This window comes from Papaver somniferum, chromosome 7 (genome assembly GCF_003573695.1).
Source record: "Papaver somniferum cultivar HN1 chromosome 7, ASM357369v1, whole genome shotgun sequence".
In the NCBI taxonomy this organism is placed as follows: Eukaryota; Viridiplantae; Streptophyta; class Magnoliopsida; order Ranunculales; family Papaveraceae; genus Papaver; species Papaver somniferum.
The window spans coordinates 79,975,715-80,001,159 of NC_039364.1; the positions used below are offsets into that span (position 1 = coordinate 79,975,715).

A 25,445-nucleotide genomic window follows, 5' to 3' on the forward strand; every position below is an offset into this window, starting at 1 on the left:
CCTTGATTTATCAAAAGACGGAACAAAAAACTCGTAGGAATTTCTGTGGGAGACATATTTATCTATTACCGTAGACTTTTGTATGTGATACATATTTGTTTATTAAAGTCTTCGACTTTGGGCCGTAGCAACTCTTAGTTGTGGGTGAGATCAACTAAGGGAATCAAGTGCGTAGTATCCTGCTGGGATCAGAGACGTAAGGAGCGCAACTGTACCTTGGATCAGTGTGATATTGATTGGGGTTCAACTACAGTCCATACCGAAGTTAGTTTGTAGTAGGCTAGTGTCTGTAGCGGCTTAATACAGTGTGTTTTCAATCTGGACTAGGTCCCGGGGTTTTTCTGCATTTGCGGTTTCCTCGTTAACAAAACTTCTGGTGTCTGTGTTATTTCTTTTCTGTATTATATTTTGTTATATAATTGAAATATCACAGGTTGTGCGTTGTTCAATCAATTAGAATATCCGACCTTTTGGTTGTTGATTTAAATTGATTGACACTTGGATATTGGTCTTTGGTACCATCCAAGTTATCTCTCTAGTATTTGATAAAGACTCGCAGATTTCTATTTGCTTGAGTATATATCAAATCGAGAGATTGAGATATAAACTCTTTGATATACTTTTTATCTAGATTGAGTCTGACTGTCTAGTTGATTCTATAGAAAGTATATTGGAGTTTGTCCTTACATATTGCTAAGAGAAATATTGGGTGTGGTTGTTAGACTCCCGCTTTTTCAAATTGGATTGTAAATTGGTTTTCTCCTAATGTTGTTGATGTTAATTTCCCATCTTCTGACAATGAGCAAACTTTATTTTTGCTTATGATTACTGTATGGTCCATCTAGAAGGATAGATGCATTGTTGTTTTTCAAAACACTAGGCCGAATAAATTTTTTACTATAAACAATATTCTTGTCTTACTTTCTAATCCTTTGAATAATCGGGGGAAGCAACAGCTATCATTGGTGTCCTAAATGTTAAAAGAATGGCAAAGATATCTTGGTATTACGCTTTTCCTGGAAAAAAAAATAAATCTCTTTCAACATTTTAATGGAGAACATGCATAAAAGATTATCTAATTGGAGAGGTAACATGGAATCTCAAGCTGGCAGGTCAGTTATGGTTTAAAATGTTCTTAATATTATTCTCTTACATCAAATGAGCTCTTTAAAAGATCCAGAACAAACAATGAGGAAAATGCACTCTCTCTAACTACAATTCTGGTGGAACAAAAAAGAAAATAAGGGCCTTTATCTTCATTCTTGGGCAGGGAATTGTCGTACTTTTGTTGATGGAGGCTTAAATTTTAGAGAATTACGTCTCTTCGATCAAGTTTTACTTTATAAATCAGCTTGGCGACTGTGTACAGTCAAGGATAGCTTATGGGGTGGTTAAATCTAACAACTCTTCATGCCCCTAAAAAGGCAGAGTCTACTTGGTCTTGGAAGAGCATTAGTCCAGCATTGGGTTTTATCTTCAATTACAACTTTTGGTCATTTGGTAATGGAAAACAGATTCTAATTTGGCAAGACAAGTGGATACTCAACACTGGTAGTCCTCTTACTCCAGCTATTACTGTTATTAACTCAACCGAATTCAAGTTCGTTTCTGAACTTATTGATCAAGAGAGGAAAGTATGGAAACAAGATCTTATTCTTCATATTTTTGACCAAGATACTTCTACTAAGATACTGAACATGAGAATCCCTCTTAGTAGCAAGGATAAATTAATCTAGTCTAAGACGAAGAGTGGTAAATTCACAATTAAATATGCATATCAGGTTTTTTACAACAACAAGTATCATAATGAAGAAGGCCACAATCCTGCTATGAATAATAATATATGGTAGAAAATATAGGATATTGATACTATACCAAGGGTAAAATTGTTTATCTGGAAATATGCCAAGGACGTTGTGTGTTCCAAAGAAAGAATGAACAGAAGATTTCCCAAAGAATCTTTCATGTGTGGTAGATGCAAGTCCTCAACAAAAAACCACTATGCACATACTAATGGAGTGTTCATATGCAATATCGGTTTGGTTTGGTGCTAATTATGTCCTCCAAATTCAGCAAAGGAACTCACCAAAAGATTGGATCTTGACATGGATTAACCTACCTGACAGAAAACTGGTCGCAAAGATGGTTGTTATTTGTTGGCAGTTGTGGAGAGATAGATATTGTGTGGTCTTCGTTAACAAATACACCACCCTAATCATTCTCTGCACTGCATTAATTTTTTTTTAAACGATCAGTCTTCTATTACTAAGTTAAATACTAGCCTGGATAGGAATGTAGAAACCCCTAGTTGGTCACCTCCTGGCATATGAACTATTAAAATAAACAATGATGATTCTTATGACCACTTATCTCATAATGGAGGATATAAACTAATATTTAGAGATTTTGCAGGGACGCACTTAGTCTCGAGGAGTGTGGTCTTTAATGGAGCTTCTGGATCGGAACAACTAGAGCCTTACAGTCTTAGAGTCTATCAAATTGGCGCAGCAGATGTAATCGAGACAGATTACCAGGCTCTAGTCAAGGTGATTCAGAGAGAAGAGGAAGATGTTATATGGGAGCATAGAGGCTTAGTTGAGGACATTTCTATTATTTTAGTTTTGTTTGAGAGTTGGTTTTGTTTGCACACAAATGGGTTAGCCAATAAGTGTGTTGATGAATTAGCAAAACTAGATCTGTGACCGTGCTATGCACCGAGCATATTTTTTCTTTTGATTTGGTGTGCGCGGGGATTCACCCCGCCCCGTGGCGATGCATTTTTGATTTGGTGTGCATGGGGCTTCCCCGCCCCGTGGCGATGTATTTTTGATTTGGTGTAGCGGGGCAAATGCATTATGAAAAAGCGGGGGTCTAACAACCACACCCAATATTTCACTTAGCAATCTGTATGGACTAACTCCAATATACTTTTAAGAGAATCAACTAGTCAGTCAGACTCAATCTTAATAAAAGTATATCAAAGAGTTATATCTCACTTTCTCGATTCAATAGTTACTCAAGCAAATAGAAATCTGCGAGTCTAATTGAATACAAGAGAAATCACTTGAACGGTACCAAAGACCAATGTTCAAGGATCAATCAATTTCAATCAACAACCAAAGGTTGGATTTCCCAATTGATCGATTCAACGCACAACCTGTGATATTTCAATTATATAATAAAATATAATGCGGAAAAGAAATAACACAGACACCAGAAGTTTTGTTAACGAGGAAACCGCAAATTCAGAAAAACCCTGGGACCTAGTCCAGATTGAACACACACTGTGTTAAGTCGCTCCAGACACTAGCCTACTACAAACTAACTTCGGTCTGGACTGTAGTTGAACCCCAATCAATCTCACACTGATCCAAGGTACAATTGCGCTCCTTACGTCTCTGATCCCAGCAGGATACTACGCACTTGATTCCCTTAGGTGATCTCACCCACAACTAAGAGTTGCTACGACCCAAAGTCGAAAACTTTAATAAACAAATCTGTATCACATAGAGAAGTCTACGGTAATAGATAAATCTGTCTCCCACAGAAATACCTACGAGTTTTTTGTTCCGTTTTTTGATAAATCAAGGTGAACAGGAACCAATTGATAGCCCGAACTTATATTCCCGAAGAACAACCTAGAATTATCAATCACCTCACAATAATCTTAATCGACTAGCGAAAGAAGATATTGCGGAATCACAAACGATGAGACGAAGGTGTTTGTGACCTCTTTTATGTATTGCCTATCGGAGAAATCAATCTCAAGCCAATCTTAAGATTGTACTCAAATACGATAGAAACAGCAAGATCAAATCACACAACTACAGAGAAAATATGGGTCTGGCTTCACAATCCCAATGAAATCTTCAAGTCGTTAACCTACAGGGTCTCGAGAAGAAACATAAGGTTAAAGGAAAATCGACTCTAGCTAATAGAACTAGTATCACGCATAAGGTGTGGGGATTAGGTTTCCCAGCTGCTAGAGTTCTCCTTTATATAGACTTTCAAATCAGGGTTTGCAATCAATGTTAGCTTAGTAACAAAGCATTCAATATTCACCGTTAGATGAAAACCTGATTATATTCAAGTTAATATCTTTCAACCATTAGATCGAACTTATCTTGTTACACACAAATGAAATGCACGTTTATTTAGGTTTGTGTAATCGTACCCAAACATGTACACTTAGTTGGTTCAACAGTAGTTAACCAAATGGTTAGCCATATGAGCACTTCATATCAACCATATTCTTCTTTACCACAACTAGTTCAAATGAATCAAATGAACTAGTTAGAGAGTTGTTCAATTTCTTAGATCTTATAGAAGTATACAGGACACAATCGAAGCAAAAACGATTTGATTCACTCGAATCAATTCATGAACTTTATAGCCACGGTTTGCAAATATGCATTCCTTAGTTTATATAAGTTTAAGTTCACGAATAATCGATTTTAGAAAATAACCAACCTAAGTACGCGGACTTAAGTACCCGGAATGAGTTTGTTTTCAGTTCACAAACTCCAGCAGATTTTCACGGGACATGAACTTCCGATTGTGCGCGTACTGGTACGCGAACTATAGTTCTGGTTTTCCTGAGCAGCAAAGTACGCATACTTTTGTTCAAGGAATAAGGACTTACACACATATGTGTTACCACACAATGTTTATATCCTTCCAATATTATATATTTTAAACCCTCATTTCAATCATTGAAACATTCTTAGAGGACGTTATATGATTGTTATTCACAAACCATTTTTCGTCAAAGTCATTTTCAAGTAATTGAAACTTAATATGACTTTCGTCATTAGTAAAGATGAACTTGGCCAAAGCGAAAGCTTACCAACACATATTTCTAGAAATAAATACGCGAGATAAACTCGACTCAAAATAGAAAATGTGTACAATCAAAGTCTATATAGCAATACGACTTTTGTCTTAAGATAGGAGATAGAGTAGACAGACTTTTGAGTGATAGATAAGTTCAAGTCTCCACATACCTTTTAGTCGATGAAGTTCCACAAGTTCCTTGAGTAGTTCTTCGTCTTTGTATGATGATCGCCATGGATTCTTGAGCTAAACTACACTTTCTATCCTAGTCCGAGACTTAGCTATAAGTATACTAGAAATCAAGACTTATAGTTTTGATCACTAACATTGACAAATATGCTTGAGATAGCAACGCATGCGAGTTCGACCGAGAAGTGCTCTAAAAATCTCCCCCTTTGTCAATTTTAGTGACAAAACTATCAATACATATGGAATACAAAATAAATAAATAAACTTTGTAGCTTCTCTTCCACATGTCTGATCTCCTTGGTTCTTCAACATTATTCGAAATCTTCGTCACTTCCAAGTACTCCAATGATTCCAAAGGTTGTAAGTTTAGTATCATCTTTGTTGAAAATCCGTAGCTATAACAATGAGAAAACAAGAATTCTCAATCATTGTTAACAGTGTCATAGTATTATTACACAACATCAAAGTTCAATTGTGTCACAACTTCGACAACAATACTATGGTGATATGTATCACTCCCCCTTAGTCAATACTCCATCTCATATGGAAACCACTCCCCCTTACATAATGATCCGAAAACCATATGTATTTGTAGTGTGAACTACACATTAATTCTCCCCCTTTTTGTCAATAAAATTGGCAAAGGTACGAAAACTAGTGGGATCCTAATGAAATTTCCGTAGAGACATTTCATGACCAAAAAAAAGCACATATCAACTTTTTAGATGCAATCATATAGCCGAAGTTAAATTCTTTCATCAAGGAGTTTATAAAGATACAAGATAACTCCTATAATATTCCACAGCCGCACTCCCCACAAAGATTTGGCAATTAAGCACAAGTTCAATTAAGAACTCTCCCCCATAATATGTCATTCTCGAAAGAACAACAAGAGCGACCTTATTTTCACAAGAAAAGAAGGATTTCTTTGGACATAACAAATCACATACGAATATGAATTTGAATCCAAAAATACTCAATTAAATTAACCACAAGAAAACCCATGATTAATTTAATCGGAAATGCTCAACATAAGAGAACTTATGGAGCCGCACAGTATATACATAAAAAATATGGATCAGGGAAGATCAATACTGCGGAATAGACAAGGATTCGTCCAATTTTCATCACTATTTGCACAATGACATACAATGGATAAAATCCTCATAAACAAAAGTTTTATCCTTTCTTCCATCAAAATATGACATAAAAGGCTTTTAACTTTTGTAATATCAAAAATTCATTCATTCTTTTATCAATACTTGCATATCGACATGTGAAAGACTTAACTTTTGACAAAGTATGGGACAATCATAGTTCACGGACGCAAACACACATATCCCATAACGCATTGCAATATATAAAACCATAAAGATTAATACTGCAAAAATCATCTTCCAAACAATTTTAGAATTTAAACAAATAAACCTAAAACAATGAAGATGAAAACGTTGTACATAGCTATGTGTAATCACAATAATGGATGTTCCAAACTCTAGTTATTCTTCCTAAAAACACAAGAATGAAATTCTCATAAGAAGATTTACTAGATGTTGTAAAGCTTTCTCAGAGCATATACCTTCCTTCTCATTATTGAAAAATCTATTGATTAGGGGATCGTTCAATTCCTCTAAATCTTCAGAAATATCTGTCAATTCACTAAGTTCTCTTTTTAGTTCACGCAGGGTGTTCTTTGCTAGAGACAACATTTGTTCATAGTGAGTTATCTTTTCTAAAGACGAAACAATTTGAGATTTTAAATCATTTCTTTTTTTGATGAAATCTTTCACCATACCTCTGAAGTTATTATCGAAATGACATACATACAAGAGGCAGTTAGAGGAACAACCTTCTACATTATTTGTAGCTTTCACTTTCTTCACCCTTGAGAAAGAGATTCCTTCATAGAAATACTCATTAACTTCTTCGATTGTATCCCTACTTGTGGTGCCTCTAGTTACAGGATCCATGATATTGTATCTTTTAAGAAGAAAAGAAGACTACAAACGATTATAAATAGACTTATGACCACTCAAACCCTAGAAGAATGTAAAACAAGTCTTCTGTGTTTTTATGATTCATTATATATAATATTAGGAGAATATTTTCTTAACATAAATAAGAACAACGTATAATGACACCACTTGAGTCACATAGACGCAAACCTCGTTTTCTCAAGTTAAAGATGAGGATGCGAAAACCACTGGTATTAGATAGTGACGATGTGAGCCAAATGCTCCCCTCTTTCACCATATAGTGGTTTATCAAGGTTTATTGTATAAATAGATTTCTTACCTCTTCTAACTCTGGAAGCACTGGTTTTAGGAAACCCTCGTTGATTATCCAGATTCTTTCGCATATTCTCTTGAAGTTTGGCAATTCTTTTGTTGTTCCTTTTGAATCTCCAACACGTGCTTTGAACATGATTTGCATTTCCACAAAACGAACAAATCAATAAAGATTCTTTGTCTTGTTGAATTGCCTTATGTTTATCACAACCATCAACCTTCATTCTTCCATGATCAGTGGGAACAACGGAGTTGATTATGCTTGCAGTTTTGCTTTTAAGTCCTAGACCATTTGTGTTTCCAAAGGATTTCTGACCAAATAACATTGCTGAAATTTTGTTAGAACTTCCGGATAATCTTTGTAGGTCATCCTTAAGAATATTGATCTCTTTCTCCTTTAGGGACATGGTTCCGGTGAATTTATCATTAATACAATCTATCTCAAGATCTTTCACCTGGATTGCTGATTCAAGTCTCTTCAATGAAGCTTTTAATTAAAGATTATCTTGAAGAACCTCTCTATTCAAGAATTCAAAAATCTCTGTGTCAGACTCAAATTCTGAATCAGAAATTGAGTAGGTGGATGTTTCTGCTACAAGAGCTAAGGATTCATTACATCCATCTGACGCATCCAAGACGTTGACACCCAGGAAGGATTTTTCTTGTGTTGAATCATCTGAAGCAAAAACTGACAAAAGACGTTTATCACATCTATTGCTTCTTTTTACAAATTCGTTGATCTTTTCTGTTACCAGTGGTTTACCAAAATCAACATGATTGGAACAACATTCATCAGCCCAAGACAAGTTAGAGGCTTCACTTGCGTTGGAGACAACATCGAATGCAGATGTTCTAACATAATTTTGATCAAGAATTTTTAACTTTCCAACAAGAGTATTTCTGGAAAGAATATCAAGGTTATTTCCCTCGATTATGGCATGCTTCTTAGAATCGTATCTAGCTGGCAGCGATCTGAGAATTTTCGTCACAATGTCCTTTTCAGGAATAGTCTTACCCAATGCAAAGGATGCATTAACAATTTCAGACACTTTGTGATTAAACTCATCAAATGATTCTTCATCTGCCATACGAAGGTTTTCCCAATCAGAATTTAGGTTTTGAAGCCTAACTTATTTCTCACTGGTATTTCCTTCAAATAAGGTTTATAAGATACCTCAGGCTTCCTTAGACTTTGTGCATGTGGACACATGATGCTAAAGATATGGGGTAATGGCATGTATGATAGCATTTAAGCCATCAGAATTTTGCTTTGCAACAAGGATTTCTTCTGGACTATATCTACCAATATCCTTAGGTATAGATACATCGCCTTCTGTATTAACCGGAGGATCATAGCCATTAACAACACATACCCATGTTTGAAAATCACGAGCTTGAAGAAAAGCACGCATGGCAATTTTCCACCATAAGTAGTTTGAGCCATCGAAGACTGGTGGTACGGTTATGAAGATAGAATTTATGTCCATAGAGTCAGATCGCTACAAACACATACTTATAGGGTCTTTAAATGTGTTTGCCTGCTCTGATACCAATTGAAAAAGCGGGGGTCTAACAACCACACCCAATATTTCGCTTAGCAATCTGTATGGACTAACTCCAATATATTTTTAAGAGAATTAACTAGTCAGTCAGACTCAATCTTAATAAAAGTATATCAAAGAGTTATATCTCACTTTCTCGATTCAATACTTACTCAAGCAAATAGAAATTTGCGAGTCTAATTGAATACAAGAAAAATCACTTGAACGGTACCAAAGACCAATGTTCAAGGATCAATCAATTTCAATCAACAACCAAAGTTTGGATTTCCCAATTGATCGATTCAACGCACAACCTGTGATATTTCAATTATATAACAAAATATATTGCGGAAAAGAAATAACACAGACACCAGAAGTTTTGTTAATGAGGAAACCGCAAATGCAGAAAAACCCCGGGACGTAGTCCAGATTGAACACACACTGTATTAATCCGCTCCAGACACTAGCCTACTACACACTAACTTCGGTCTGGATTGTAGTTGAACCCCAATCAATCTCACACTGATCCAAGGTACAGTTGGCACCTTACGTCTCTGATCCCAGCAGGACACTACGCACTTGATTCCCTTAGATGATCTCACCCACAACTAAGAGTTGCTACAACCCAAAGTCGAAGACTTTAATAAACAAATATGTATCACACAGAAAAGTCTATGGTAATAGATAAATCTGTCTCCCACAGAAATACCTACGAGTTTTTTGTTCCGTCTTTTGATAAATCAAGGTGAACAGGAACCAATTGATAACCCGAAGTTTATATTCCCGAAGAACAACCTAGAATTATCAATCACCTCACAACAATCTTAATCGACTAACGAAATAAGATATTGTGGAATCACAAACGATGAGACGAAGGTGTTTGTGACTTCTTTTATATCTTGCCTATTGGACAAATCAATCTCAAACCAATCTTAAGATTTTACTCAAATACGATAGAAACAGCAAGATCAGATCACGCAACTACAGAGAAAATAGTTGGGTCTGGCTTCACAATCCCAGTGAAGTCTTCAAGTCGTTAACCTACAGGGTCCCGAGAAGAAACCTAAGGTTAAAGAAAAATTGACTCTAGCTAATACAACTAGTATCACACGGAAGGTGTCGGGATTAGGTTTCCCAGTTGTTAGAGTTCTCCTTTATATAGACTTTCAAATCAGGGTTTGCAATCAATGTTAGATTAGTAACAAAGCATTCAATATTCACCGTTAGATGAAAACCTGATTATATTCAAGCTAATATCTTTCAACCGTTAGATCGAGCTTAGCTTGTTACACACAAATCAAATGCACGTTTATTTAGGTTTGTGTAACCGTACCCAAACATGTACACTTAGTTGGTTCAACAGTAGTTAACCAAATGGTTAGCCATATGAGCACTTCCATATCAACCATATTCTTCTTTACCACAACTAGTTCAAATGACTCAAATGAATTAGTTAGAGAGTTGTTCAATTGCTTAGATCTTATAGAAGTATACACGACACAATCGAAGCAAAAAAGATTTGATTCACTCGAATCAATTCATGAACTTTATAGCCACGGTTTGCAAATATGCATTCCTTAGTTTATATAAGTTTAAGTTCACGAATAATCGTTTTTAGAAAATAACCAACCTAAGTACGCGGACTGGTACGCGGACTTAAGTACCCGGTATGAGTTTGTTTTCAGTTCACAAACTCCAGCAGATTTTCACGGGACGTGAACTTTCGATGGTGCGCGTACTGGTACGCGGACTTTAGTTCCGGTTTTCCTGAGCAGCAAAGTATGCATACTTCGGTTCAAGGAATAAGGACTTACACACATATGTGTTACCACACAATGTTTATAGCCTTCCAAGGTTATATATTCTAAACTCTCATTTCAATCATTTAAACATTCTTAGAGGACGTTATATGATTGTTATTCACACACCATTTTTCGTCAAAGCCATTTTCATGTAATTAAAACTTAATATGACTTTCGTCATTAGTAAATATTAACTTGGCCAAAGCGAAAGCTTACCAATGCATATTTCGAGAAATAGATACGCGAGATAAACTCGGCTCGAAATAGCAAATGTGTATAATCAAAGTCTATATAGCAATACGACTTTTGTCTCAAAATAGGAGATATAGTAGATAGCATTTTGAGTGATAGATAAGTTCAAGTCTCCACATACCTTTTATTTGATGAAGTTCCACAAGTTCCTTGAGTAGTTCTTCGTCTTTGTATGATGATCGCCATGGAGTCTTGAGCTCAACTACACTTTCTATCCTAGTCCGAGACTTAGCTATAAGTAGACTAGAAATCAAGACTTATATTTTTGATCACTAACATTGACAAACATGCTTGAGATAGCAACACATGCGAGTTCGACCGAGCAGTGCTCTAACACATTAAATAGGTGGAGAATATATGCAGATTTTATTTATATTTTCCTTTTATTTTCGCAGAAAACTTGTGATTTTTTCCCCTTTATATATTAATTTGTAAAAAAAAGTCATAATATAGTAGTTACTCGATTTCCAAATTGAATTTGGACTTCCATAAAATTCCAAACACGGTAAGTTAGGTTTTCCTTTTAAGTTTGTTTTTTAAACCAATCATACGTTTCCAAGTGTCCTCACCTAAATATTGAATTTAGTTTTTTTTTTAATCTTTTTCCTATTCTTTTTAAACCAATCATAAGTTGCCAAGTGTCCTCACCAAAGCGCACGTTTCACAAAACTCAAAAAAGTCCTATTTCGGCCAATAGAAAGTGAGGGTTTCCTCGTCGTTCAATGTGGGAGATTTATTTTTCTAGACCTTTAATTCTTTAGATATGCTCGTAAAGAAGGTATCTCTAGCACCTGGCTAAGAGATTCTCCAAATTCTTGTTAAACATTATTCAGCATGATAGTGCTTAAGTTAATTTATTTTGGTTTGCATCAAAAACAAACAAAAAAAAAAGAATAATAATGGCAGTTTACATGTACAAATTCAAAACTAGGAACCCCCAGATAGAAATTATGTTAAAATTAACATTTTTTCATCTTTTCTTAAAGCAAACTTAACATGAGGTATATGACTAATAGTTAGAGATTTTGAAGGTCAATGACTCAATGCCATGGAGTTAAAGGAAGGCACTTCAATGGAGGAATCATTAGAGCATCTCCAATGCAGGGGGTAAAGGCCTTAAATTAGTATGCCACCAAGGATTTAAGACTTTTCTCACCAAAGTTTCATCTCCAATGCAAAGGTGAGGGTCATTGAAAAAGATGACATGGCTAAAGTGGGGGTAAAGGAGAAAGTCTAAATAATACTTTCTTCATGACCTTGAGTCATAAGTCCACATCATCTTTTGTCTCTAAATTTAAATAAAAAGTGTTAGATAAGAGCAGTTCCTATGGACTCAACTTTGTTGATTTTGATCCCACTTTCAACTCAACAAACATGAAAATCGGATGGACAAACCAACAAATTTGTTGGTTTGTTGAGTGAGATGGAAGAACAGGCGCGCGCTGGATGGAAGGTCGGGCGATCGTGGCACAACCGCTGGTATTTGAGCCAGAAACGCGCGGGTCATCATCAATCGCTGGCGAATTTTCTTCCACCGCCCGCGGCTATTCCTCACACGCCCAGTACAATTCATGATTCCCAACAATACTTTAATACTTTTCTTATTCATTTTATCCTACTTTATCTCACCTAATATTATATTTTATATTCCTATAAAACATTTTATATTAAAAAAAAATATTAGTGGGGCCCTGGAAAACCAAATCTGTTCATTTTGCACTAGTTTTCCATAGTGGAAAACACACTCTGTTCATCCGCATGGCTCAACAAAAAAAAAATTGTTCATTGCCATAAGAACTGCCCTAAAACCTCGGGGATTGGAGATGAAATTTAGATAAAGAGTGTTATCTTTCTTTTCTTTTTGGCTTCTCTTAAATGTAGCCTACGCTTTTATTAACCATAGCCCAAAAAATTTAAGTTAAAATGAAAAACTAAACAAGTCTTGAGTTTTTTATTTTGTTAACAATTAAACTTAAATCCTTCTTCCTAAAAAATAAACCCTAGTTTTTTTTCTTAATCATACTTAAAATTAATTATAATTGTTCTTTTAGTATTCTCAAAAGTTGAACAATTATGTATAAACCCTAATTCTTACTTTTTTCCAAAAACAAAACAAACTCTAATTCTTATTTTCTCTAAAATAACTTTTCTTAATCATGATTACATCAAAATTGATGGTGTATATTCTAATTGTTCCCTTAAAAAATATCCACAACAACATCAATCGAAATGGAATTAGCTAAGGTTTTAATTCTTTTCCTAGGACCATTCTCCTAGGAACTCCATAAACATAATCTATAAAAAGAAAAAATTTATAAGATGATGTTTTTTTTCTTCTGAATCATGATTATACTAAAAATTGATTGTGGGTGTTGATTATTCTAAAAAAAAATAAAATAATTATGTCAAATATCTTACATAAACTTGATTAGATCATTGAATTTTTTATTTTTTGTTTTTGTTGTTGTTGATGGGGATTTAATGATTATCTTATTATTATGGGCTATATATAATAATTATACATAATTTCGTGAACTATGTCGAATGATTATGAAAGTCTGTTTGGTTAACTTAAGCACTTGTTTTAGATGGGTTATGGTTAATAAATGTGTGGGCTACATTTAAGAGAAGTTTTCATTTTTTGTCCTGTAGTAAATGACCCATAACCAAAAGGTATAAATAAAGAACGCGCAATTGGGGGATATCAAAACTAATTGGGGGATATGAATTACTTTCCCCAACCAATAATGTCTGCTAAGGGGTGTTTTTGGGGGCAAAAATACTAAAATACCCTTCCTTCAAAATAAAAATCAAAAAACTTAAAATCAATAAACAAAATCATATCCCCATTTCCATCTTCACTTATTAATCTCTTTTAGGGTTACGGATTTGAAACCTAAATATTCCCCACTCCCTTTCAAATTCTAAATTTTCTCCACTCCCTTTCAAATTGTCTTCTCCTTCTCTGCCGACTCCTCAATTTGAAACCGATTCTTTCTTTTTTATAACATTCGGAAGTGATGAAGACCATGCCGGAAGTGATGAAGACCATACCGGAAGTGATGAAGATCATGCCGGTATAGATGAAGACTATGCCGGAAGTGATGAAGACCATGCCGGTAGTGATGAAGACCATGTCAGAAATAATTTTTTTACATCGCCGGAAGTGATGAAGACCATGCCGGAAAATGGTGCCGGCATGCTTGGTAACTAACATTCAATGATGTAACTAAGTGCCGGCATGCTCGATAGAAATCTATCAATGGCAGTACTCAAGTGAAATTTTTTTCTTCAAGTTTGTGGATACTTTACATCATGTGTCGGCAAAGAAATTCAAGCAACATACCATGCCGGTAGCAGTACCGGCATGCTCGAGAATTAACTGACTGTGCTGGCAGTAGACTGAAAACCAGAAAAAAAATTCAAAACGGACTGAAATTCAATTTTCTCGTAGATTTTTTTTTTCTACGAGACGTTGTCATGGTATTCATTTATGAAAATTTCCAACATATGCCGGCATGGTATTCATACTTCTTCAATGCCGGCACCGAGCTTTTTCAGAGAAAAAAATGGAGAATTCAAAGAAAAGAACTTCTTTTTATAGTTGAGCTAAAGATTCAGCAGCAATTCTCTTTTCACTATCATCCATCATTTTCACCAAAAAAACTTCCCTCTCAAATTTTTTTCCTTCCTTCAACTCTCACCTCACCCAAAACTAAATAATACACTAATCATTTATCAAATAATCTTATGATTTTCCTAAGTATAATTAAACACTAAACATGACTAGTGAGGGGTAGATTAGGAATTAAAAAATAATTAGATAAGGGGTGACCCTGATTTGATATTTGAATCCAGTTTTTGTTCTTTTTCTCTATCCCCCAATTAGCTTTGATATCCCCCAATCGCGCGTTCTAAATAAAACCTCCACATAGGATAATCTTGACCTCTAGCATTGCAGATGCTCTTAAGGATCAAGAGGTGAAGCAGCTGGAATATCTTGCTTTGCATGATGCAATGGAGTGGGCAATCCCCAAGAATTTTGCGGAAGTTGTATTCGAGTCGGATAGTGAAGTCCTAGTTAAGTCAATAAATGAGGAAACTTCCTATGTTCACAGATTAAACCAAAGTACTATCCCTGATATCAAGTTTTTACTTTAGAGTCGTGAATACTGTGAACAGGTTAAAAAATGGAGTAGCTGACTTAATAGCTAAGAAAGCTAGAACTAGAGGCATAAACTTTGAGTATTGTGCTGATTTCCCACCTGACATTAATGCATGGGTACAATGGGGATATCACTACTTGTAATCTAATTGCCTGATCAATAAATTCTCTTTTGAATCAAAAATAAAAATACTTGCTAGGAGATGAATGAACTAGAATGCAAAATGAATATTACATTGTTGAGCTACATGTCTGATCCTGGAAAAAATTACATTTTAACTTGTTACATTAATTATCGCGACATAAATCTTCAAGATCTGCAATCAGCAGAAATATTGCATTCTTTCCTTCTTAGTTTGGTCGAACTCCTGCAAACCTCTATAAAGTTTGTTGAGCAGTTCGGCGCAGATACGAGGAGATGTGCATGGTCCACACATTAGATAAATAACATTACCTAGAGGCCTCATGTAGATGCCATCTTCACGGAGGCTGCGCAGAAGAGAAATGGCATACATTGAAGCATACCTGAAACAGTCATCAAGTAAACCCACAGTTAGGCGTTCAAGGTATCTAAATTAAAGAAAGCCGTGAAGCAAGTCTAATACAGTCATCATGCACTGGTTCACAAACGACACTGTGCTAGGCATGCAAATGGGAATGCTTTCCTTCACAAGAGAACTATTACTTTTGGGGATTTGGCTATTGGGTTAAATCATTTTTGCCAAAATGATCTCAGACTACATGTTAGGATCTTTCTGGATTAGTAGCATTTGATTATGTTCATTTACTATATATACTATATATGTTGAGTTAAATAAATCTTCCTTCAGTAGGAATGCCTCTTCAAAACTAGTTACAGGGATTTAAAGATATTATCTAATCCAACTGAAATTTTGAGTTTGCACAAATACCAGTTCAGCATATATACATATACATATATACATACAATAGGGCTCAGAAAAAGTACCCAACATCACTGCCTTGTGCTTCGAGTTCTAGGGCGAAAAGAGTTCCCAACATTACCACTCTTTTTACCCCGGGATGTGCTGATATCTGGCTCGCAAGCTCGGCATCCCATAACTGCAAGCAAGTGAAAGGGTCCCAAAGGGTAAAACAAAAGGTGAGTTAGCATTAGAGAATAAAGTATGTTGCTATCATGTGGTTCACCTGCTTAAACTAGATGGCCAAGTGGCAACCTATATGTGCATCATTCTCTTGAGTGTGCAAATTCTTCCTCTAGCATGATAGATTCCTATTAACAACAGACAAAAGAGAGTTCTGAAATACCTCTCTCATCTGCCTTCCTTCACTGGTAATATTGAGGTTTGTCAAAGGATCCTTAAACCATTGAATTGCTTTGACAGCTGCTGTGCAACCCATAGCATGTGCAGAGTAAGAGTGCCCATGCAAAAGGGCCATTAACTAAAACAAGAAAAAATAGAATCGACGTCAGCATGTTCGAGTTCATTCTTAATTATATTTTCCTTCAATATGATGAGTACATGCTTTATTTAGTCACGCCCTGTGCAAATGAATACATAGGCATGCAAGCAAAAGATAGTCGAGCAGAATATTTAGCTCTGAAATATCAAATTATGCAACTTCATAATCATCATAAGTTAAACGTAAACATGATTATAAACGCAACCTTACCCTAAAACAGACATAACCCTAGTATTATCATACTCGACAGTTCATATAATCATCACCATACATAGTATGAACAACAAATGTGTCAAGGCAGATATCACCCATAAGATAGCGTTCTGTAATCATCTCAACTTAGCCTTTTTTCCATCTCTACAGTTTTAAGAATCACGAGTTTACGTAATAATCAGTTCATACTCCAACTAAACGAACAAAAATAAGAAGTTAACTCCTTAGGTTTTTGGCTTACACTTCTACTTATATTTCCTCGTGCTTGAGAGATGGACTAATTTGAGATTCTTTTATTATAATTGAGGCCAGAAGAGAGTCATGGTAATAGTCATGTGTCATTCAACCTTTCCATCATGAGTTCGGAGAACATTTACAACTTGGCTTTAGGACACCTAGTAAAACTTTAAAACTACTTCTTTAATCTGGCATTAGCCTAAACACATAATGAAGAATTTTATTCATGACCTTATCCAGATTACTACTAATCCGGCTTAACTTAAGCTAGTTGAAACTAGCTTGAACTAATCTTGTTTTGTTGGGTAAACCCCAGAAAAAAAAAACACCAGTTGACTAGATTTTATAATATATTACTGTCTATGGATTTTGTTAGGAGTACTTAGTAAATACAAAAATAAGAGTACAGAAAAGGAAGTATGTATGACATATCTTATAAATGAACGAATTTAGTTTATGACATATAATCACCAAACCTATTAAAATCTTGTATGATTTGAGCTAATTACATAATTTTGCAAGAAAAAATGTTTTGAAGATATCCAGTTCTAATAGTGGAAAAAATAGAGAGTAATATTGACTATCGTTTCTCTTATAAGCATATGTATCTTGAATATCTTTGTGAATTAATTCTATCAATACATCATGAGATATCATGTACCTTAGAGTCCCCTTTAAATGCATTGAATACAGCATCCGAGGCCAATGTAGCAGCTAATGGTATCATCCCACCAGTCATCAGCTTCCCATAGCATGCTATATCTGGTAAACAACCAAGTAATCCTGCTGCCGACTGGAAACAAAGTGTATTTCCAATTAATTAAGTGAATATAGTATGAGAAAAGAAGTGAAGTTACAAGCATTACTAGTAATAACCTCGATTCCAAGGCGCCAAAAACCAGTAAAAACCTCGTCAAAGATAACAGGGATACGTCGACTTTGACACTCATTAACAAGGATTCTTTGAAAAAGTGGATCAATCATATGCATTCCACCAGCAGCATGTATAACTGCAAGACAAGATCAACCTTTAACCTGTGCAAATTTTGTTACTGCTGCGAGTGTCCATAGGACAAGTGTTCTGTTTACTAGCAAGAAACAGCAAAATAAAGGTTCCATATATTTACATCCTTCATTTAAGTTCCAGATCCGCCTCTAACAACAATGATGGTGTAGAGAGGCATGGCTCTGTATCTAGCAGATTCAGATGAAGATCTTCACCTTTTATCCCCTATATACTGCAGATACATGTTCATACTTTTACATAAGTATCCAGTAGATCACATGGTTCGGATAACTGACTCAATATTTACCTTTGTCTTCACCTTTTATCCCATATATACTGCAGATACATGTTCATACTTTTACATAAGCATCCAGTAGATCACATGGTTCGGATAACTAGTTGAGTTGACCTTAGACTAGGATCTGAAAAATGGAAAGGGAATTGGTGCTCCAAAAAGGAATCTACAGTTCCTACTTTTATGGTACTGAAATGACACTCATGCAAACAAAAATACAAAGCTATCTTGCCTGGCTCGAGTATTAGAGCTCCAATATGCGGAGAACTTCCAGATTCTACAAGCTGTGATAGTTGTTCGGAAATATATGCTGAATAACTTCTACCAAGATCTGAAACATCCCGTGTCCCACAGAACAGCTCACTTTGCGAGCTGAAGGCTGTGAATATTTCAAGCACAGATTAAAGGAAGCACAATAAATCGAAGAAAACAAAGAAAACTGGTCAGGCCATGGGAAGCATTTTCACGTACTCATGTTTACAGGTTTACGTTCGTCAAACTGCAGTGCTTTAGGTAAAGATAAATTCCAGGTCCTGCTGTGAATAAATACTGTTGGAGGGTCCAGAAAAACTCCCCTTCCTCTGTACCTACAAAAAGGATACTAGCTTATGGTCTTCTTAACTGTTAAACGATGCAGAATAACTGTAGAATGTGGTAATCCACATATATATATATGTATATATTGACCAATCCAGTATAGCTGAAATGTAAAACACTTGGAAAAACTTGCATGATTGGATTCAATACCATGGTTGCTGGAGAAAGCCTGTATATGATGATGGGGCCTGTGCTTCCATGGCACCCAATGTATCACCATGATAAGATCCATTAAGGGCTAAGACCTGTTAAATGAAGAAAACAAGAATTATTCTCTGCAAAATATTCATCACTCTATCACTAGCTAAAATGATATCCTCTGTACGCATGCCACAAGGAGCTGTGAAAATGGAAACTAAAGCTAGTGAAATGCTGATATGAACTTCTCATAGGCATATGGTATTGCACTACTACCACTCATAAAAATCCAACTCCCAACCACGTGAATATGAAAAATATGCAGATAACAACGCTTGTATGGTTAAAAACTGCGAAAGAAAGATGAGTGGATGACCATTTGTTCTGTATAAAATATTATATGTTTACATGTAACTCAATACACACCACAACTTCAATTCCAAAGTCTAGAAAGGAATTAACATTAAAAGAAAAACTATCTGCCTAGGAGTCTTCTTCATGTTGAAAGCAACTATACTGTAATCAATTAGTTGAGCAGCCATTACAAAGAGCAGCTTGAATGAGACGCACCTTGAACTCTATATGCTTTCCAACCATGTTACCATTGCACAAATCCAAAAGGATACCATGATCTGATGAAAACTTCCGAAACGCCATTTTGAGAGCAATTTCAATTGCAGAGGATCCATTATCAGAGAAGAACGTTCGAGAAGCCCAACCTGCAGTGAAAAAAACTAAACTACTAAGTCATACTTACCATGAAAGAGGGTAGATATGCATAACCAATGAACATTAGAAAAGAAGTAACTAGCAAAAATAAATATATTGCTCCTTTGGCGGATAATCTGGGATCTAAGACAAGAAAGCAAAACTATGCTAGAATACATACTTCCCCACAAGACTGAATAAATTGCAGAAATTTGACTATAGAACGTAAATGCCACGTGTCTTGGCATTTCTGAGTAAGAGAGCTAAACACTCTCGGGCATAATATAGCCCCGTTTGGGATTGCTTTTTTTTTTCACCAAAACCACTTTGTAACAAACTTGTAACAACTTTTTGAAGAAAAAGATGTTTGAATATTTTTCAAAGTGCTTTTCTCCAAAAATGACTTTCCTTTTAGGCCAACTTTTAAAAGCTATACAAAGGAGTAGCTTTTAAAAGCAGTAAAAGCAGATCCACTTTATTTTAATTAATTAATTTTCTATTTTAACCTTGTTATTACATTAAAAATACAATATTTACCCATGATTATTTTTCTTATATATTATTATTTTCGTTATTCGATTTTTTCTAATTTTTTATAATACCGTAGCAATAATAATAATATTGTTATTGTTTATTTATTAATAAATAAAAATAGAGTTTACAAGAAGTTGACCGGAAGCCTGGCCAAACTAAAATAATAATAATAGTAACTAAAATTTAAAATAAATTAAAATAGCAAATTATAAAAATAAGAATAGGAAATTATTAATATTATTTATTTATTTAAATAACAATAAAATCAAAAATGTATTTTATTATTATTGATTATTATTATCATTTAAAATAAAACCAAAACATATCTATTTTTGTCATTGGTCACATTTGCAGCACTTCAACATGATAATTTGCCAAACATAATTTACAGTATATTTGTTCCAAAGCACTTTGTATATTATAGTTTATCAAACGTTTAACCACTTCATTTCAACAGCACAGCACAACAGAATTCACCGCATTAGTTTTTATGAAAATGAAGGTATTGTGCATTATTAGCATACCATCTCCTGGTTGGATATATTTATTCAAACTTCTTGAGCTCAACTTTGTATCCTAACTGACTGAAGTTATATATTCTTTCTATAAAAAAGAGCATATTATCTGTCAAAAAAATGTACAAGTGATGACCATTTGTACGATCAAATTTTACTTGGAAAAACTATACGTTACTTGGACTTAGTTAACCTTGCAACTTCAAAGGTCTATAGACGTTTACAACTGAAAATCCGTTTATCCAAAAATAAAGAAAAACGAAAAAAGAAATGAGGTACACACACTAAGAATCCACTCAAGTGCATGTTGATTGTTGACGACCAAGAAAACACAAACATAACCTCCAATCTCAAAGAGATTAGCATGGAGAAGAAAATTTCAAGAGAATTCAATATTCCAAAGCCTAGAGCTAACCTACTTACATCTATCCTCTACATAAGCTTATTGGGCTATTTTTTCCCCTTCTTCTAATTACAATCTTGGCTTCACTGCCCATTATTATTTCGCAGTTACAAAGTTGCTTTCTAGTAACAAAAACAATAATGTCTATACTATAAGGACACTCAATTATCCCGCATTCTCTTCAGTTCATCGTACAATGAGTGTGATAGATCAGAGAAGGTCAATTTTGAAGAATAACATGCTTCCCTACTGAACGAATCTAAGAAGATCGCACATAATTGATAATTTGAAATTCAAAAATCCCTGTATTACTTAAAAGATTTAAAAATAGATAGAGTTTTTAGGATAGCTTACTGGAAAGCATGTGTGGTTCAAAGATATATGAATAAATAAACAAACGAATGAAGACAAGTGAGGTTAACTAACCTCTACCAACACCTTCAAGCAAAAGCTCTGCGCACCGCAGAGCTGGCTCATAGACATTCTCAGGAAACATTACATGTCCAAATCTAGCAGCAGAGTAACCCATATCTCTTGCAAGCTCAACCTGTAACCACCTAATTAATAAAGTAATGGTAAGAAAAAGAAAAACAGACTTGAAGATGTGAAGACATGGTGGCCTTGCTTGCGCTTCAAGCAGAAAAATACGTGACTTCTTAAAAATGGAAAAAAGTAAATTCGAAGGAAAAGCAATGTACCACTATTTATTCGTGTTAATTTTCTTGTTAACTATTTAAATTAGAAAGTTCAGGTCAGCTTGACATAATAATGAATTTCAACATCCCCACACATTTACTAAGCCTATGCCATTGTTGTATTTTTCAATACCATTTTTCTTCTAATTAACCGTGTTAGTTACCTAGACAACAACATTGTAGTTACATAGCTAGCTTCTGTCACTGATGGATGACAAATGTGAAATTGGATTACTAACATCTATCAAAAAAGAGAAAAACGGAAATGGTGCCAATGAAAAATGGATAATTATAAAAAGAAAAAATATCAAAAAGACAAGAAAATGGAAAGAAGTAAAGAGCACATAGCATCTGTAAATTGCATGTCAAATCTTGCATCAGGTCCACATAACAAGAATGGAGTAAATCAAGAAAGGACATTTTCATATGATTGACCTGTAAAGTGGCATCCGGTCCTTGAGTCCACCAACTAGCACATGCGTCAAATTGTTGAGTAATAAGATCATGATTCTTAGCCTACATTTTACAAGCAAAATCAAGTTAAGCCTACTAACACTGACTCATACAGAATATATATTGGTAAAGTACAGTCCGAATATTAAGTGTTTAGCATAAACCTTATGGACCGCAAAATTCTCTCCACAGCGTGAATCTATTACTGTAACATTTTCTTCAGGAACAAGTCCGTGCTGAGTAAATGGCCACCAGAAAATGTTTTGCGCCTTCTTTGGCATGTTTTGTAATCTCCTTAACCTTTCTGAGTAAGAAGATTGCATTATCTCCGAGAGTGACTTGAATACATTTTGTGATTCATCGAACCATTCCATGAGGTTATTCGACTGATCTCGTGGAACAGATGGCAGCACAAGCACAGGAACCCTGAAGGAGGAAATATTCAAGGTGAGATAGAAAAGCCCAAAATGCCACACGCAGCTGCAGTAAAGTAAAAAAGTATCAAGCCAGATTACCTATTTCGTAGATAAGATATCAATGACTCCTCGTTTAGTAGACCATGATCTTCAATAATGATGGCAGCAACATCATAACCTCTGAGTTTCAAGCTCTCATAGGCGGAAATTGTTCCAGAAATACCACCTAAACGTCCATCCCCAACAAGAATAGCAGGTAACCTGAAAGGCCTGGGGAGCTAACAAATGTTAGAGAATTGATGTGACATTCCCCAGAAAAACAAAAATATTTATCAAGAATAAACTCTGGGGCATGCATGGAAACTAACTAAACAAAATTGGAGTTGACAATGGTTTGAAAGTGATTACCTAGGAACACATCGATTACTTTCTTTACTCCAGATATTTCTTTTTCTCGAGCAGTTATTCTACACTATTTCTACTATGCGAGAAGATTCTCAAAGGCTAGAATGCATGATCGGTCAGCAGCTAAAAAAATTCTACGCCACCAAATCTATCGTTCATAAATTCCCAGAATCACCTGTGGAGTTTGTATCAGTTGATGCCGATAAACCTTAAAGATACAGGTTTTTTCTTCTTAAACTCATTGCAGTCCTGGGAATTTGACGCTCTGATGCAGGGGACGTTCCCATACAGAAACCTCTTATTACTCATAGTCAGATGCTTCGAACTTATATGGATGCATGGGCCGGCCATCAAAAGGCTCTTATTTCCTAGACTATCAAATGTTGATCAAATTTTCTCATTAAGTCTATACAGCTTACTGCACTCAGTAAACACAATAGATATTATTTAAATTTTCTGAACGAACCATACTGTGACATCATTCAGCTCTTACTGTAAAGCTTTACAAAACAAGAAAATGTACCTATATAAATCGCATTGTAGAGAACCCGAAGGACCAGGACTTGCAACACCCCCAGCAGTTTCAACTACAGTCCAAAACCTTTTCCCATCATCATCATTACCACCATCAACCAGATTCTTCTGCAAAGAATCCAGCAACCATGAATCTTCCACATCCCCACCTTCTCTTTGCACAGCAAGATGAGGAGAAATCGCCTCTTTCCAACCACAGATAGTCTTACAAACCAATTGAGCCCCCAAACTATCCTTCTCAATCCCTTCAATTCTTCTCTCTTCATACCAACATAAATCTTTTAATCCACCACTATTCTCCACACCCTCACTCTCCAAATCAACACCGGAGATTTCTTTCCACGCAGGAACCGAAGCTTTCAAACCTTGATTAGAAGCTAATAAACTAAACTCGGGTTTTCGATTAACAAAAAACTCTGAAATTTTACGATAAACGAAACGAGAATCTGAGTCTAACGGAAAACCTGTTTGAACTGGTTTAATGTAATTGAATTTAACTTGTTTTTCTGAACATGATGATGATAAGATTGAAGTAGCTAAACCTGTTGAAACTAGGGTTTTACCAACACCAGTATTTGAACCCCATATCATGTAAATAGGATGTGAAAGATTTACGTCTAGTGACGATGGTATTGTTGTAGCTGTAGACAGAGATGAGAATGAAATACATCTGTATAAATGAAATGATGAATTGAATAGTTTTTTGCTTTGGGTTTGATTTAATAGATTAGAAAATACTGACATTTCTGTATTTTGGGTTTGTGTATTTGCTTTCTTAGTCAGGGTTTAAAGTAAGCAGGGAGAACAGAAATGAAAAACCCTAGCCTTCAAATCTTAACTGGAAAGCGGTTCATGAATCATGATATAAGAAGAAGATTGGTTAGGTTGTGACGGCAATTACTATGCTTTATCTACCTGCTCATTACTATGGACTCTATAGTAATGATCAGGGGCTATGGGTAAATTGCCTCCGGTATCTAAGAGCAAGGGTTGTGGGTAGTGTCACTCTTTCATACCAATTTGAGCAATATGTCTCGCGTTTTTAGGGGCCACTCAAAAGAATTTAGGGGCCAACAATAAAACAAAAAAGGTCATCCAAAGGAAAAATGTAGCCAGCCCTTATCTCGCATAATTCGTAATGGCGAAATTACCCTTATATATTCGGAGGATATGATAACATTGTTATCCTCCGATTGTAATCGGAAGCCAAAATATTACTCAGACTTCCGATTGTAGTCGGTGCAGTATTAGAATGATTTCTGTTTCATTTTTTCCATTTCTTTTTCATTTTTGAGTTGTTAGAGTTATAGAGAAGAATGTGAAGGAAAAAAGGGAAAATCCATTTTATCACTACAAAAATGGATGGATATGAAGAAGAAGGTGAGAATCATGGCGAAGAACAAAATGTTGAGGGTTCACGACCGTTTAGAGAAGACGATTTGGGGTATATGTTGAATGATCCAAACTTTTGTGGAGAGGAAAACCTAGACGACCCTTTCATGGAAGAAAATGGAGAATCGCCTGATATTGAAGCTAACGATGCATGTAAAACACAGGTATTGTGTTAAGAAACTCAAATACTCGATTTGCATGCGTTTGTGTGATTTTGTAAACAATAAAACCCGATTATTGCATGCATTGAATGCCATGAAGTACCCAGATTCGGTAGATAATTTCTCGAATAAACTTACGAATATAACACACTGAGTACCAAATATGTATATTCGGTAGTTCCTAGAGCCATGGCATGGTTTGTTTTAAACTTGTAATATTCGGAGGATAA

The 25,445-nt window shown here is 35.2% G+C and overlaps 1 protein-coding gene across 1 annotated transcript; it reads right to left on the reverse strand.

Annotated features, from left to right (window-relative positions):
- Nucleotides 1-15,230: 15,230 nt before the first annotated feature.
- Nucleotides 15,231-24,579, reverse strand: LOC113297725 (bifunctional dethiobiotin synthetase/7,8-diamino-pelargonic acid aminotransferase, mitochondrial-like). The gene is made up of 14 exons (XM_026546300.1): nt 23,652-24,579; nt 22,823-22,993; nt 22,472-22,733; nt 22,290-22,370; nt 21,586-21,706; nt 19,570-19,718; nt 19,012-19,106; nt 18,736-18,851; nt 18,497-18,643; nt 17,840-17,973; nt 17,625-17,756; nt 16,358-16,492; nt 16,038-16,150; nt 15,231-15,595 (listed from the first exon to the last, which is right to left on the reverse strand). Exons 1-14 carry the CDS (start codon nt 24,404-24,406, stop codon nt 15,394-15,396), a joined length of 2,613 nt encoding a protein of 870 aa, XP_026402085.1. The 5' UTR covers nt 24,407-24,579; the 3' UTR covers nt 15,231-15,393.
- Nucleotides 24,580-25,445: the final 866 nt, after the last annotated feature.

Excerpts from the sequence above, each read along its gene's own strand:
- LOC113297725 (XM_026546300.1), bottom strand. The coding sequence starts at position 24,406 with ATGTCAGTATTTTCTAATCTATTAAATCAAACCCAAAGCAAAAAACTA. Across the intron at positions 21,707-22,289 it reads GACCGGATGCCACTTTACAG|GTTGAGCTTGCAAGAGATAT; the intron begins GTCAATCATATG and ends AGGTGGTTACAG. Across the intron at positions 19,107-19,569 it reads GAAAGCATATAGAGTTCAAG|GTCTTAGCCCTTAATGGATC; the intron begins GTGCGTCTCATT and ends TTCATTTAACAG.